Here is a 15,105-nt window from a genome sequence, read left to right on the forward strand (position 1 = left end):
TGGGGACTGCGCTCGGTTTGGGGCCACTCACTCCAAAAAGGACACTGAGAGGCTGGAGCAGGTCCAGAGAAGGGCAACAAAGCTGGGGAAGGGTCTGGAAAACAGAGCTGGGGAGGAGCAGCTGAGGGAGCTGGGGGGGTTAGCCTGGAGAGGAGGAGGCTGAAGGCCTCAGGTTGCAGCAGGTAACAGTGGGAGACAAGCCCACTGAGCTGGCATGGCTGGCATCTGCACAGGGTCGTGTGGTGTTCCTCTGGATGCTGCAGGGCCATGGACATGCTTTCCAAGGCAGCTTGGAGGTCTCTGCCTTGCATCCTGGAGGAGCCGAGGGAGTGGCAAATGAAAACCAGCAGAGTGACCGTCGTGGTCCTGGCAGCAGAACTTGACCAACACAAGGAGCACAATGATGAGGTGTCAGGGTGCACTCCTGGGCAGCCTGGCTTGAGAAGCTTTGGTGAGGTGAGCCTGCTCCCTCAGCTGGCCCCCATGGCCTTGTGCTTGGTATCTTCAGGTGCTTCAGGCCAGAGAAGCTGTGCTAGGTGCAGATTCCAGAGCTTTCCAGGAAACAGGCACAAGAGCAGCTCTGTTTGCTGCAGCTCCTTGGAATTCACTCTCCGTGCCTGCAGGGCCAGACAGATTTGCTGTCAAACGTGTGGCAAAAAGAAAGGCATTGATCAGGAAGGCCCCGTGCACAGGCAGGCTTGGTGTGGGCGAGCACACCTGTGCTTACCGCTGGCCCCTGGCGAGGGCTCTGCCGGCGCCCAGCCAACGCAAGCGCCAGGGCGAAATGAGTGCCGGACTTGTGCGAGCAGCGGGCACCAGCCAGCAGCGGGGTCACAGCCGCACCGCCGGCAGGCTCTGGTGTGCACGAGTTGGGACCCACTGCAGGTGGCACCCTGCACGCCCACGGCACACTGGCACAATGAGATCACGAGGCCCAGCACGGAGCAGGCAGGAGGACAGAGGCCCCATCCCACCAGCCTGCCTGGCACAAGGGCACGCTGCGAGCCCAGGGCGTCTTGTCACTGGAGCAGCAGCAGCAGGGCAGCACTGCCAGGCACAGCTGCTCACAAGCTTTGAGTTCAAAGGAAGAAAACAACTCCAGTGCTCGTGGCTGTGCATTTTGTCTTGTCCTGGATAACAGGGCCAATGCAAGGAGTGAGCAAGCACCCTCCTCCCTTTCCCTTCCCTCCTTCCCTTCCATCCCCTCCCTTTCCCTTCCCTCTCTCCTTAGAATCACAGAACCATAGGCTCAGTCAGGGTTGGAAGAGAACACAAGGATCATCCAGTTCCAACCCCCTGCCATGCCCAGGGACACCCTACCCTAGAGCAGGCTGCCCACAGCCTCAGCCAGCCTGGCCTTAAACACCTCCAGCCATGGGGTCTCAACCACCTCCCTGGGCAACCCATTCCAGGCTCTCACCACTCTCATGCTCAACAATTTCCTCCTCACAGTCAGCCTGAACCTACCCATCTCCAGCTTTGCTCCATTCCCCTCAGTCCTGCCACTCCCTGGTATTCTGAAAAGTCTCTCCCCAGCTTTTTTTGTAGCCTCCTTCAGATCCTGGAAGGCCACAAGAAGGCCACCTGGGAGCCTCCTCTGCTCCAGACCAAACAGTCCCAACTCTTTCAGTCTGTGCTCACAGCAGAGTTGCTGCAGCCTCTGAGCATCCTCCTGGCCCTGCTCTGGACACACTCCAGCATGTCCACATCCTTCTTGCAATGGGGGCTCCAGAGCTGGCTGCAGTACTCCAGGTGGGGTCTCACCAGAGTGCAGTAAAGGGAGAGAATCACCTCCCTGGCCCTGCTGGCCACACTTCTGCTGCTGCAGCTCAGGCTCTGGTTGGCTTTCTGGGCTGCAGGTGCACACTGCTGGCTCCTGCTGAGCTTCTTGTCCAGCAGCACCTCCCAGATGCAGGACCCTGCACTTGGTCTTGTTGAACCTCCTGAGCTTGGCTTGTGCCCACCTCTGCAGCCTGCCCAGGTCCCTCTGGATGCATCCCTGCCCTCCAGCCTGGCTGCCGCACCACACAGCTTGGTGTGGTCAGCAAACTTGCTGAGGCTGCATTCAGTGCCTCTGCCCATGGCACCAACAAAGATGCTGAACAAGACTGGTCCCAGGACTGATCCCTGAGGGACTCCATTTGTCACTGGCCTCCACTGGGACAAGGACCTGTTGACAGCCACTCTTTGGGTGCAACCATAAAGCCACTTCTTTATCCATCCAGTGGTCTACCCATCAAACCCATGTGTCACCAGCTTGGAGACCAAGCTTCCCTTCCCTCCTTCCCTTCTTCCTTTCCCTCCCCTCCTTCCCTTCCCTCCTTCTGCCATAGTGCTGTTGGGGTGGCATTCACAGTGCAGGAGATGGGCAGAAACTGTTAAGCCGTTTCTGCTTCTCTTCTGGAGCTGCCAAGTGATGTGTCCCTTGCAAAACACTGTGCATGTGACCTGCCCACATCCTGCCATTGCCCAGGGTGGAGGGCAGGCATGCATTGATGCAAGGCATTGCCAGTTGTAAGACCAGTTGCCTTTGTCTCGTGCCTTAAGCTAAACTGGGTGGCTTGCCACATGGTGCCACTCCTCCTGGGCTCGCACACTTGGGTCTGCTCTGGCTGTTCCAACTTGCACGCAGGTATCTGTGCCCCCGGGCCACAGAAACAACACAGGGTGGTGCTGACACAGCACCTCCTGCCTCACAGCTCCCTGTACAGTGTTTCTGTGATTAAGAACTTCACATCCTGAGGCCATGGAACACCCAGTTCAGTGCTGTTGGGTCCTTGGCAGGTTAGCCTGTGGCCAGGAGGTTGTACTTATAGCTACCTAAAAATCTCAACAGCACACTGCAGCCTGAGCCATCCAGGACCCCAAATCTTGTGGCGTGGGCAGCTGGATCCAAGACTCAGCTTTTCTTGGAGACATAGAATTGTTCTGACTGGAAGAGACCTTTAAGATCATCAAGCCCATGGTCCCCCTTCTCCTGCAGTATCACACTCCAGGCCAATCTGAAAAGGATTTTGCCTTGTCTTGTTTTGCTGGTGTTGGCTCCCTGACATTGCCACAAGGACAGCCGAGACAGCTACAGGCCAGCCAAGTGCAGAGGCAGCAGGGAGATGTGTCCCTGCATGCACCTGAAAGCAAAGCACAGGCTCTGCTGCTGCTGGGGTACCAGAGGAGTCCCCCAGAGCTAACCCAGAAGGCATTTCTGCATGCCAGAGCCACGGCTGGCTATGCCAGCACTGCCCATGCTGCAGCTGTGGGCAACCAAGATTTCCCAGGTGATGTCTTCTTTCTGGCTGAGGAGAACCAAAGACAGAAATGCTTGTGGAGAATGCTTGCTGACTGTACTGGTGAAGGGCCTGGAACACAAAGCCTGTGAGGAGAGGCTGAGGGAGCTGGGGTTGTTTAGCCTGGAGAAGAGGAGGCTCAGGGGTGACCTCATTGCTGTCTACAACTACCTGAAGGGACACTGTAGCCAGGTGGGGGTTGGCCTCTTCTCCTGGGCAACCAGCAATAGAACAAGGGGACACAGTCTCAAGTTGTGCCAGGGTAGGTATAGGCTGGATGTTAGGAGGAAGTTCTGCACAGAGAGAGTGATTTCCCATTGGAATGGGCTGCCCAGGGAGGTGGTGGAGGCACCGTCCCTGGGGGTCTTCAAGAAAAGACTGGATGAGGCACTTAGTGCCGTGGTCTAGTTGACTGGATAGGGCTGGGTGCTAGGTTGGACTGGATGATCTTGGAGGTCTCTTCCAACCTGGTTGATTCTATGATTCTATGAAGCTCGTCTCCTGTGTGCCAGCCACTGAGGAGGCTCAGTTTCCATTGCCCAGCCTCAGCAGCTCTGTGTAAGCCCCTGGTAACATCACTCCTGCTCTTTAATCCCCACGCAGGAGAAGAATCTGGACTGGTTCCCTCGGATGAGAGCCATGTCTCTGGTCAGCAACGAAGGCGACAGTGAGCAGAATGAGATCAGGAACCTGCAGGAGAGGCTGGAGTCTACCATGACCCTTGTGAAGCAGCTTTCCAGTCAGCTTGCTGAGCTCAAGGAGCAGGTGAGTGCCCTGCAGTGGCTTCCAGCCAGCCACAGGCAGGACAAGATCACAGAAGATACTTCTGTCCTGGAAAGGGTTTGACCTTCCCTCCCACAAGTGTCTGGGCAGATACACCAAGAGAGTTTGGAATGAAACCAGACCCTGTTAGTAACAACAGGTGAGAAGAGAAGCCAGAGGGCTTAGCTGTGAAATCCTCCGGAGAGCAGAGGGGAGCCAGAGCAGTGCTGGGGGCTGTGCACAGGCAGGTGCTGTGGGACCAGCAGTGAACGAGACACAGGGGCAGCTGTGGTGGAGTCAGAGAAACCTGCTGCACCCCCCCCGTGCTGCACTCCTCAGTGCTATGCTCCTCCCTGCTGCACCCCCCAGTTCTGTGCTCCTCAGTGCTGCACCCCTCCGTGCTGCACTCCTCAGTGCTACGCTCCTCCCTGCTGCACCCCCCAGTTCTGTGCTCCTCAGTGCTGCACTCCCCACTGCTGCAACCCCCGTGCCACTCCTCCGCCATGCTGCCCTGCTAAGGGAGCAGCAGTGCTGGTGCAGAACAGTTTGCTGCTGTCACTCCGCCCCTCCATGGCTGCCCTGCTTGCCCCTGTGCAGGACAAGCTGCTGGCCTGGCCTGCAGCCCAGCTTCTGCCTGAACAATCACCTGAAGTGTTTTGTCTTGCCTCAGGATCAACAGATCAGCTCCTCCATAGGGTGGTTCCCTCTGCCTCCCTCATGACAGTTGCAGGAAGCATCTTTGTGTTTTCCTTCTGGGCAGCACTTCAGTGGCATCAGCAGGGTTAGCTCATTATGCCTCCTCAAATCCCTCCTCAAAAGTCTCTTTCCCAGTGACAAAACCAAAGTGACTTGACAGAGGTTTAGGCTGGATGTGCTGAGGCCTCTGCTTATTGTGCTCACCCAGACCATCCTAGTGGGGCTTTTTTCACCCCACTCTGGCTCAGCCTGTTCTCTTCTGGCTTACACTGGCTGTGGCTGAGATCATCCCCTGATGCTGTGCTTGTTCACCAAGTGCAGGTGCTGAGTCTGTGCATGCTGCACAGCACCATAGAGTGCACAGGATGCACTGTGGAGCCTGCTGCTGGGTGAGGATGATGTACTCAGGGGAATGCAGTGCCCACAGGGTGCAGGGATCAGATCCCCTGCTCCAGAGGCTCCTCTCACTTGTAATGTTCACTGCTGGAGCAGAGAATCCCATTCCCTGCTGTTTTGCTCGTGTGTGCCTTGCTCTGACTTCTAAATATCAGTAAAAAAGGCCAGGGGGGGGAAACAATCTCAACCCCCTCTCTGCTTTTCCACTTTAGATGACAGAACAAAGGAAGAACAAGCAGCGGCTGGGCTTTCTGGGATCCAACACAGCCCATGTGAATCATCACATGCCACCACCCTGATGCCACGGGGAGAAGCCGTGCCTGGCCTTTCATCAGCACCCCTGCTGCACTGCGGAGTGAGGGCAGCCAACAGTGCCTATTGTTGGAGTTACAAACAACCCAGCGCCAGGGAGTTGAGCGCTGGAGCTCTGGGAACAATTTGTAGCTGTTTGCCATGGTTGAACAGGGACCACAGCCTCTAGTGCCAGAGATAGGAGTGAGCTGGTTTGTGTTCCTTCTTGGCTGCCCCGGCACTCTGCAGCGCCACGGCCTCACACAGCTGCCCTCAGAGCTTGGGCTGCACCTTTAGAGCTGCTTCAGACCCCTCCCCAGAGCACTGGGACCACCAGGACAGGCAGGAGGAGGAGGAATGCTTCATTGCTGCGGGCATAGCAGCCTGGGTCAGAGTCAAGGGAGGTCATTTCTGGCTTTGCCAAACAGCAGCATTAGTCACATTTGCTTGGCACCTGTGCTTTGTTAATTGCCTTGGATCTGTCAGCTGCCTCAAGTGACTTCTGCTGGGAGGGAAAGGGGAGAAACCTCAGAAGGCTGGAAAAACAAAGCAAAAATATCAAAATCTAGAAAAAGGCTTGCAAAGAGAAACATTAAGGCTTTGGAACTGTAGCTGTCACGATGCAATTTCTTATTTATAACAGAGCACAGTGCAGCTACAGCTGTGGGAACACTGACAACAGAACTGCAAGTGAGTTCTTTCTCCTGGCTTCTGATCTTCCCTGTTAATGTGGCCCTGGAATTTCACATCCTGAGGAGTTAAACTGTGTTTTACCGCCAAGTTCCAGCGGAGAGCTCAGGACACAAAATATCCTCCTTTCCTAGCTTGCAGCATGCATGGGCTTTAATTCTTCTGCAGAAGCTTACAAGAGCCTGCCTGTGTGGAACTGTAATGTGTCCTTACCTTCCGTAAGCTCCTCTTCTGCAGCAGATGACTGTAAACAAGCCCCATCCTCTGCCAGCTCACGTCTGAGCTGGCGACCGTAGGCTTGTGCCTCTGCTGCCTCCGGGGCTTGCAGGACTGGCCTGGCTGGTGGGGCTGAGTTCTCTGCTCTGCCCCAGGCTCTCCAAAAGGCCAAGCCAACTGCGCAGGTTTCTGCCGTGTCCTGCCCTTCTTGTGATGGCTCAAAGGAAAGTGTCAGGGTCTCCACAGAGCCCAGGAGGCTCTCCTCTCTTTCAGGAGAGAGTCTGGGGGTGCTGATGGGAGCTGTGGTCCTACTCCGCTTGCCTTTTGGCTGGGCTTTTGTCACTCGGTGGTGCTGGGGGCGCCTGAGCTCCGCGCCACGGAGTCGCTTTTTGACCCACTGTGCTTTGGCCATTGTTTCCCCACGTAACATTTCATTGTGTTGCAAAAACCACACTCAGAGCTGCAGACATTCATTGCTGTGATCGGCTTCACCTCGGCTGGTTTCTCCCCGAGGAAATGCCACTGCCTTGTTTAAGGCACAACTCAAATTAACAGCCCTAAGGAAAGGGAAGGAAGGCAGACTGCTGTCTCCTCATCCCAAGCTCAAAGCTGTTCTTGGAAGCTACCATCTCCCGATTTTTGTGCCTGTGAGGCATCTGAGATACAGATAACATACACTAGGGACTGGTTCTTCTTCTGCCATGAAAACACTTCCCATGGGCTGCAGTTGTGTCCTTCAAAAACACTTCATGGAAAGCAGAGCTTTGAGTGGTTTGTGGAAAGCAAATCTGTTGTGGTTGACTTGTCCTTAGTCCATAGGGCATCCTGGCAGAGAAGGGTGATGGCCACTGCCAGCTTTAGGGGCTGTTTCTCCTGGAAGAAGTTCTCCCAGGTTCAGCTAGCACTCTGCCTCCCTGTGCCAAGGTGGTTACCAGGAATGGGTCAAGGCCAGGGTATGTGAACTTTCTGCAGCTCCTCTGTGCTGGGCTGACAGGCTCACCACAGCTGGAGGCAAGAGCAGAGGGAGTGTGTAGAGGCAATGGGAGCTGGGCTGAGCTTTGTTTCCAAGGCTGGAGGTACCTTTTCTGCCCCAAAGAGTGGAGCAGATGCACACTCCCCAGCTTGGGATGCTGCAAAGAGCAGTGTTCTGTGGGATCAGCCGAGGTGCTTTAGGAGCAAGCTGGTGCTGCAGCTCTGCTTCACACTGCATGTGAGATCCTGGTGCCACAGTTCCAGCACCACCACCCTGCTGGGAGCCCCTTCCACAGCCTCACCTGGCACTGAGGTGGGGGCATTGTAGACCAGCTGGTTGTACCAAACATGTCAGTTAGTTCCAGCACCAGGAGACTGGCAGTGCATTTAGTCTGGGCGTTTCTGTCAGCTGCTCACCATGTAGCAACTGCTGTAAGGTAAAGCCAGAGCTGCCCCTGGCAAAACCTGTTGGACATCACCAAGACAAAGCTGTTGCATGCCAGATCAAGTCCTAAGCTGGAGAAGAAGCAGCCCCTGCAGGTGTTAGTGCAGGTCAGTTTCACAGCTTCTCTTTCACCAGCAAGTTTGTTCTGCCCCAAGCAGGGTGCTGAGAAGCACAAAGCAGATTTGATGAGAAGGGGACTCAGTGATGGCCATTTGCTGAAGGTGGGCAGCTGGCTGAGCCTGGAAGTGGCTGGCACCTCTCTTGTTTGCACTCACAAAAACCACATCAAGGGAAATTTCTTCTGAGAGTGGGGCTGGAAAACCCTGGAACTCAATGCATTTGTACCCTGAGCTCAGGCCTGCAGCTGTGTGCTGCCAGTATTCTCTGTCTGGCACCCTAAACGACATCCCCAAGGCTCGAGCACCCAAGTGCCACCCTTCAGAAGGGACAGTGACAGTGTCAGAAGCAAAGAGGTGACAGATGCCAGTCAGCCTTTGCCTTGGTGCCTTTCTGCTGCTTACAGCTTCCGAGAGAGCATCCACAGTCAGTAACAGCAGCAGCTGTTACCTAACCAAGCCTTAAAGAGTGTGAAGCAGCCCCAGCAGCGAGTTTATGCCCGAACCTGGCATCGTGTGTGTGCGCCTGTCTTTGCTTAATGCAGCTGGGGTGTCCTCCTCGTGGGCAAGCAGCTTCTACCCTGCCTATGGCTGCAGAGGAGTTACAAAGCCTGAGAGCTTGTTGTGCCTCAGAGGGATCCATACTGACGAGCTCCTGGCAGTTGCAGTCGCCATAAGTAACTCAGTCTGCTGCTGCTGGCTGTGGCTGGCAATAAAGCCTTTTATACACACCTGCCTCACTGCTTCTCAGTGTGGGAGCTGGGGAAGGTCTGCTGCTGACCTGGAGATGCTGGGGAACCCAGGCAGGTAGCAGGGGGCTTGAGATGGATAATCTCCAGAGGTGCCTTGCAGTCACTGTCGTGTGATTCTGGGCGGTCCAGCTCTTGAGTGATGCAAATGCAGAGGCTAAAGCCTCCAGGCCTGCTGTGACTCCTGCTGGGGGCCTTCGCCTGGGAGTTCGTTGCTGCCTTTTCTGTGTCGCTGCTTCTGGTGCAGGTGGTTTCACTCCAGTTCAGTAGTGGCAGCAGGGTGCTTGGTGCCTTGGTGCCCCCAAGCAAACCCTCCTGAGCCTTCATCTACCCCTGCTCCGGGTGCAGGGTGCTTGCTGTGTGTGAGTGTGTGTGGCTGGCTGCCAGCCTGGGGGTACCTGGAAGCGCTGCAGGAAGGGCTGCCTGGCTGCAGCCCTAAGCAAGCAGAGCAGCGGTGCAGATCCCCTGCCTGTGGCAGGGCTTTGTTGTGAAGGAGAAGACAGGAGACTTCAGTCCTGAAGCTCTCTTGCTCATCCCATGCAGATGTAAACATCTGCCCAGGTTCCTGGTTGCTCGTCTGGGACATGGGAAGCTGCCCGTGGGGGCTATCATGTACCCGAGGTGCAAATGCATGTCACAAACACAGCTCCCCATGGAGAAAACAAAAGGGAGGGAAGGGAGGGAGATAGGACGGTTCAAGGGAAGGTCTGAAGGGTTCAGGGAAATGTCAGAATGGTGATTTTTTACTGCTGGGATTGACTGTAAGTTTACTTTTGAGTTCTTGGGAAGAGTTGTTATCAGATGGTGCATGCCCATGTCTTGTCAGTCTCGGCGCTCTCCAGAAGAGAAGGCTCAGGCAGGAACCTACCAGCCCAGTGACGTGCTTGGGGTCCTGGTCTCTGGAATCTGGGGAGTTCTGACAGCTTGTCCACAGCACTGCACTGGGGATGAGTGCAGCATGCTTGGCACAAATCAAGTAACTACAGAAATACAAACTGAGCTGGAAATTTACTGAGTACAAACTGTCCTGCAGAGCTGCCTGTGTGTGCTGGCTGGGGCTGGGCTGGAAATGCCACAAAACCAGCTTCTGTGGAGCAACGTGACACTGCTGCCTGGGGCTCAGCCCAGGGCAGGAGCTGGAGGCTGGGCGAGAGGGGAAAAGGAAAAGCAAATGATAAACTTCTTTTTAAGGTGTCACCATGGAGCTTCATCGCGACCGTCCGCTGGCGCTCCTGCTATGGTGCATGTCCTAGAGTTTTATCCCTCTGCTTCTCTCTGAGCTGTGGCAGAGAACTGGAAAAGGCAGCTGAGCTGGCTTGGAAGCCTCCTGGTGAGCAGGACGTGGGCCGTGTCTGCTGGCTGCCTGCAGCGTCAGTTCAAACAGACCTGCTTCCCCGCGGGCTGTGCCGGCTCCCATCGCCGCAGGAGAGGAGAGTCCAGGCTGCTGCAGTCTCTGGCTGTGAAGTTTCTGCAGCGCAGGCATCGTAGCAGCAGGTCACATCCCCAACACCTGGCCTCGTGTGCTGACTGCAGCTTCTGGCCTGTGCAGGCAGCAGCACAGTGCCCACGGCCCCCCAGGCCCTTCGCTTCCCGGGTGAGGAGGATGTGCACAAAGTTGTCTCTTGGGCTGCACTGACGCTGAGTCTGGTGGTGCTGTGGTCCCAGACCACCTCCTGCTTTCTGGAAATGCTTTTTGTTTTACCTGGTTTTACTGGTGGCAGCTCCCTTTCTAGTGCCTTTCCCTCAGATGGAGGTCTGCAACCACATCCCCCCCATCCAAGGGGTGACTTATCTTAGGGGGTCCCTGCAAATTTTCCTCTTTGGACAAATGTTTGGACACAGAAGTTGTGCCAGCTGAGGTGACAGGGAAGAGACCAAAGCACCATCACTGCTGGTGGTAGGGGCCCACAGCAGAGGCACCCACAGTGTGACCAGCCACAGCCTTGGGGAAGATGGTTGGGCAGTCCTGTCCCTTGAGCCTCCAGCACAGCAATTCACCTTCCTCCGGGTGAAGCAGAGGCATGGATCCCACCTGCCTTTGGCACCACTCGCACAAGAGCCCCCGGCAAGCCCTTTAGAAGTGAGGAGTGAGGATCTGTCCCCTCCGGACTGCTCAAGTCCTGGGCCCCCGTCCTCCCTTTGTCAGCGAACATCCTTTGAACAGCATCTTTGAGGAGCCGATTGAGTCCACACAAGTCCTTCCAGCCAGGCCAGCAAATAACCTTCAGCTAAGACTGCCCAGGGCTGTTTTGGACCCAGTGATCTGCATTTAGAAGCAGCCCTGGTATTTTTACCTGTAGCCTGCAGCCATGTGGTCCCCTCCCCTCTTTGTGCTTGGTCACCTAGAACTTACAGTACAAGCTGCTCCAAGGCAGGAGGGAAGTGAGCAAGCCCCGACCCGAAGCCCCCTGAAACCTCTGAATGCCCTTCCCTGGCTTCCAAAGGGTTTGGGGCTGGCACTCCCACCGACGGAGCCAGAAGGGTTACAGCTCTGCAGATTGCTGCCTCGGGGGCACTCAGTCACTGCCTCGGCCAGAGCCAGGCAAGCCCCTGACTTCTGCTGGCAGCCGTCTCCTGGTGGCCAGTCCAAGGCAGCAGGAGACGAGCTGAGGGCACGGTGAGGTCACCTGCTTTGTTCAGGAGAAGCTGACTCAGCCCAGAGCCTGCCGCCTCCTAAACCTCTGCTCTAGCTGCAAGGCTGCTGCACGACGCAGCAGGGCTCTAAGGAAGCTGCAAACTGAGCTGTGGCTGGCTGAGGTGCTGCCCACCTGCCCTCTATGGATCTGGAGGAGCTCACTGCTGCCTGGGAACTCGTGGTGGGCTGAGGAAAGTAATTTGATGGTTTTTCTTTGCCCCTCCCAACTCCACAGCAGATTATTTCCACCTGCCGCTTTTCCACCTGACTCCCTGCAAGGCCCTGGGTTGTAGCCCCAGAGGTGTCACCTCCTCTTAGAAACAGGACTGGTTTGTGCTGCCTTAGCTCACTCCAGCCCAGCCCCTGATGGCATCACCTGAATCACAGAATCAATCAGGCTGGAAAAGACCCCTGGGATCGTTGAGTCCAACCCAGCCCTTCCAGTCAACTAACCCGTGGCACCAAGCGCCTCATCCAGCCTCCTCTTAAACACCACCAGGGATGGGGACTCCACCACCTCCCTGGGCAGCACATCTCAATGCCAATTTCTCTTTCTGTGAAGAATTTCTTCCTAATGTCCAGCCTAAATCTGACTCCTGCCCACCCACTGGCAGCCCCAGCAGGCCAGGATGGCCCAACAAAGGCATGGTGCCATGGTGCACCCCAGTGCACCTCCAGACTGAGAGTGACACCTTGCAGGACACATGTCCCACATCAGGCTCAAACCCACCTGCACAGTCCAGCAGTGAGGATCTGCCTTCTCCGTGGTGCATCATGAACCAGCCCAGTCCTGAGGGATGGCCTGGCAAAGGTCCCCTCCACCTGGGAACGATGGGTAAGCTGTGCTGGGAAACCTAGCTCCCCAAGCTCAGACCTAGCTTCCCGAGCTCAGACCTAGCTCCCTGGCTCAGACCTGGCTTCCCAGGCTCAGACCTAGCTCCTCGAGCTCAGACCTAGCTCCCCGAGCTCAGACCTAGCTCCCTGGCTCAGACCTAGCTCCCCAAGCTCAGACCTAGCTTCCCGAGCTCAGACCTGGCTCCCCGAGCTCAGACCTAGCTCCCCAAGCTCAGACCTAGCTTCCCCAGCTCAGACCTAGCTCCCTGGCTCAGACCTGGCTTCCCAGGCTCAGACCTAGCTCCTCGAGCTCAGACCTAGCTCCCTGGCTCAGACCTAGCTCCCCAAGCTCAGACCTAGCTTCCCGAGCTCAGACCTGGCTCCCCGAGCTCAGACCTAGCTCCTCGAGCTCAGACCTAGCTCCCCGAGCTCAGACCTAGCTCCCTGGCTCAGACCTAGCTCCCCAAGCTCAGAACTAGCTTCCCAAGCTCAGACCTAGCTCCCCAAGCTCAGAACTAGCTTCCCGAGCTCAGACCTAGCTCCCCGAGCTCAGACCTAGCTCCCTGGCTCAGACCTAGCTCCCCAAGCTCAGACCTAGCTCCCCGAGCTCAGACCTAGCTTCCCGAGCTCAGACCTAGCTCCTCGAGCTCAGACCTAGCTCCCCGAGCTCAGACCTAGCTCCCCAAGCTCAGAACTAGCTTCCCGAGCTCAGACCTAGCTTCCCGAGCTCAGACCTAGCTCCTCGAGCTCAGACCTAGCTCCCCGAGCTCAGACCTAGCTCCCCGAGCTCAGACCTAGCTTCCCGAGCTCAGACCTGGCTCCCTGGCTCAGACCTGGCTTCCCAGGCTCAGACCTAGCTCCTCGAGCTCAGACCTAGCTCCCCAAGCTCAGACCTAGCTTCCCGAGCTCAGACCTGGCTCCCTGAGCTCAGACCTAGCTCCCCGAGCTCAGACCTAGCTCCCCAAGCTCAGACCTAGCTTCCCGAGCTCAGACCTGGCTCCCTGAGCTCAGACCTAGCTCCCCGAGCTCAGACCTAGCTCCCCAAGCTCAGACCTAGCTCCCTGGCTCAGACCTAGCTCCCTGGCTCAGACCTGGCTCCCTGAGCTCAGACCTAGCTCCCTGGCTCAGACCTGGCTCCCCGAGCTCAGACCTAGCTCCCCAGGCTCAGACCTGGCTCCCCGAGCTCAGACCTAGCTCCCCAAGCTCAGACCTGGCTTCCCAAGCTCAGACCTAGCTCCCCAAGCTCAGACCTGGCTCCCTGAGCTCAGACCTAGCTCCCCAAGCTCAGACCTGGCTCCCCGAGCTCAGACCTAGCTCCCCAAGCTCAGACCTAGCTCCCTGAGCTCAGACCTAGCTCCTCGAGCTCAGACCTGGCTCCCCAAGCTCAGACCTAGCTTCCCTGGCTCAGACCTGGCTCCCTGAGCTCAGACCTGGCTCCCTGAGCTCAGACCTGGCTCCCTGGCTCAGACCTGGCTTCCCAGGCTCAGACCTGGCTCCCCAAGCTCAGACCGGGCTCCCTGTGCTCAGACCTAGCTCCCTGGCTCAGACCTGGCTCCCTGAGCTCAGACCTGGCTCCCTGAGCTCAGACCTAGCTCCCTGGCTCAGACCTGGCTCCCTGGCTCAGACCTGGCTCCCCAAGCTCAGACCTGGCTCCCTGAGCTCAGACCTAGCTCCCTGGCTCAGACCTGGCTCCCTGGCTCAGACCTGGCTCCCTGAGCTCAGACCTAGCTCCCTGGCTCAGACCTGGCTCCCTGAGCTCAGACCTAGCTCCCTGGCTCAGACCTGGCTCCCCGAGCTCAGACCTAGCTCCCCAGGCTCAGACCTGGCTCCCCGAGCTCAGACCTAGCTCCCCAAGCTCAGACCTGGCTCCCTGAGCTCAGACCTAGCTCCCCAAGCTCAGACCTGGCTCCCCGAGCTCAGACCTAGCTCCCCAAGCTCAGACCTAGCTTCCCGAGCTCAGACCTGGCTCCCTGAGCTCAGACCTGGCTCCCTGAGCTCAGACCTGGCTCCCTGGCTCAGACCTGGCTTCCCAGGCTCAGACCTGGCTCCCCAAGCTCAGACCTGGCTCCCTGAGCTCAGACCTAGCTCCCTGGCTCAGACCTGGCTCCCTGAGCTCAGACCTGGCTCCCTGAGCTCAGACCTAGCTCCCTGGCTCAGACCTGGCTTCCCAGGCTCAGACCTGGCTCCCCGAGCTCAGACCTGGCTCCCTGAGCTCAGACCTGGCTTCCTAGGCTCAGACCTGGCTTCTCAGGCTCAGACCTGGCTCCCTGGCTCAGACCTGGCTTCCCAGGCTCAGACCTGGCTCCCCAAGCTCAGACCTGGCTCCCTGAGCTCAGACCTAGCTCCCTGGCTCAGACCTGGCTCCCTGAGCTCAGACCTGGCTCCCTGAGCTCAGACCTAGCTCCCTGGCTCAGACCTGGCTCCCTGAGCTCAGACCTAGCTCCCTGGCTCAGACCTGGCTCCCTGGCTCAGACCTGGCTCCCCAAGCTCAGACCTGGCTCCCTGAGCTCAGACCTAGCTCCCTGGCTCAGACCTAGCTCCCTGGCTCAGACCTGGCTCCCTGAGCTCAGACCTAGCTCCCTGGCTCAGACCTGGCTCCCTGGCTCAGACCTGGCTCCCTGGCTCAGACCTGGCTCCCTGGCTCAGACCTGGCTCCCTGAGCTCAGACCTGGCTCCCTGAGCTCAGACCTAGCTCCCTGGCTCAGACCTGGCTCCCTGAGCTCAGACCTAGCTCCCTGGCTCAGACCTGGCTCCCTGGCTCAGACCTGGCTCCCCGAGCTCAGACCTGGCTCCCTGAGCTCAGACCTAGCTCCCTGGCTCAGACCTGGCTTCCCAGGCTCAGACCTGGCTCCCTGAGCCAGGAGCTGGCTTGCATTTTTGTGAAGACATCACTGGGCAGGCTCAGGGAGTCAAAGGGTGCCAGAGAAGAGCTTCTCTCAGCCCTGCAACAAGCAGCCCAGCTCAGCTGGCACTGATTGGTACTTTCCTTGGGGATGGGTGAAGTGTGGAGGAGACAGTG

General features: G+C 57.5%; 1 protein-coding gene across 1 annotated transcript in view; it reads left to right on the plus strand.

The window, feature by feature from the left end:
• Positions 1-6,423, plus strand: part of ITPR2 (inositol 1,4,5-trisphosphate receptor type 2) — a 204,644-nt gene extending 198,221 nt beyond the window's left edge. The window contains 2 exon segments of the mRNA XM_064154862.1: positions 3,888-4,049; positions 5,351-6,423. Of these exon segments, the coding sequence (XP_064010932.1) occupies positions 3,888-4,049; positions 5,351-5,437 (249 nt within the window). The 3' untranslated portion in view covers positions 5,438-6,423.
• Positions 6,424-15,105: the final 8,682 nt, after the last annotated feature.

The sequence above is a fragment of the Pogoniulus pusillus genome, chromosome 15, assembly GCF_015220805.1.
Source record: "Pogoniulus pusillus isolate bPogPus1 chromosome 15, bPogPus1.pri, whole genome shotgun sequence".
Lineage (NCBI taxonomy): Eukaryota > Metazoa > Chordata > Aves > Piciformes > Lybiidae > Pogoniulus > Pogoniulus pusillus.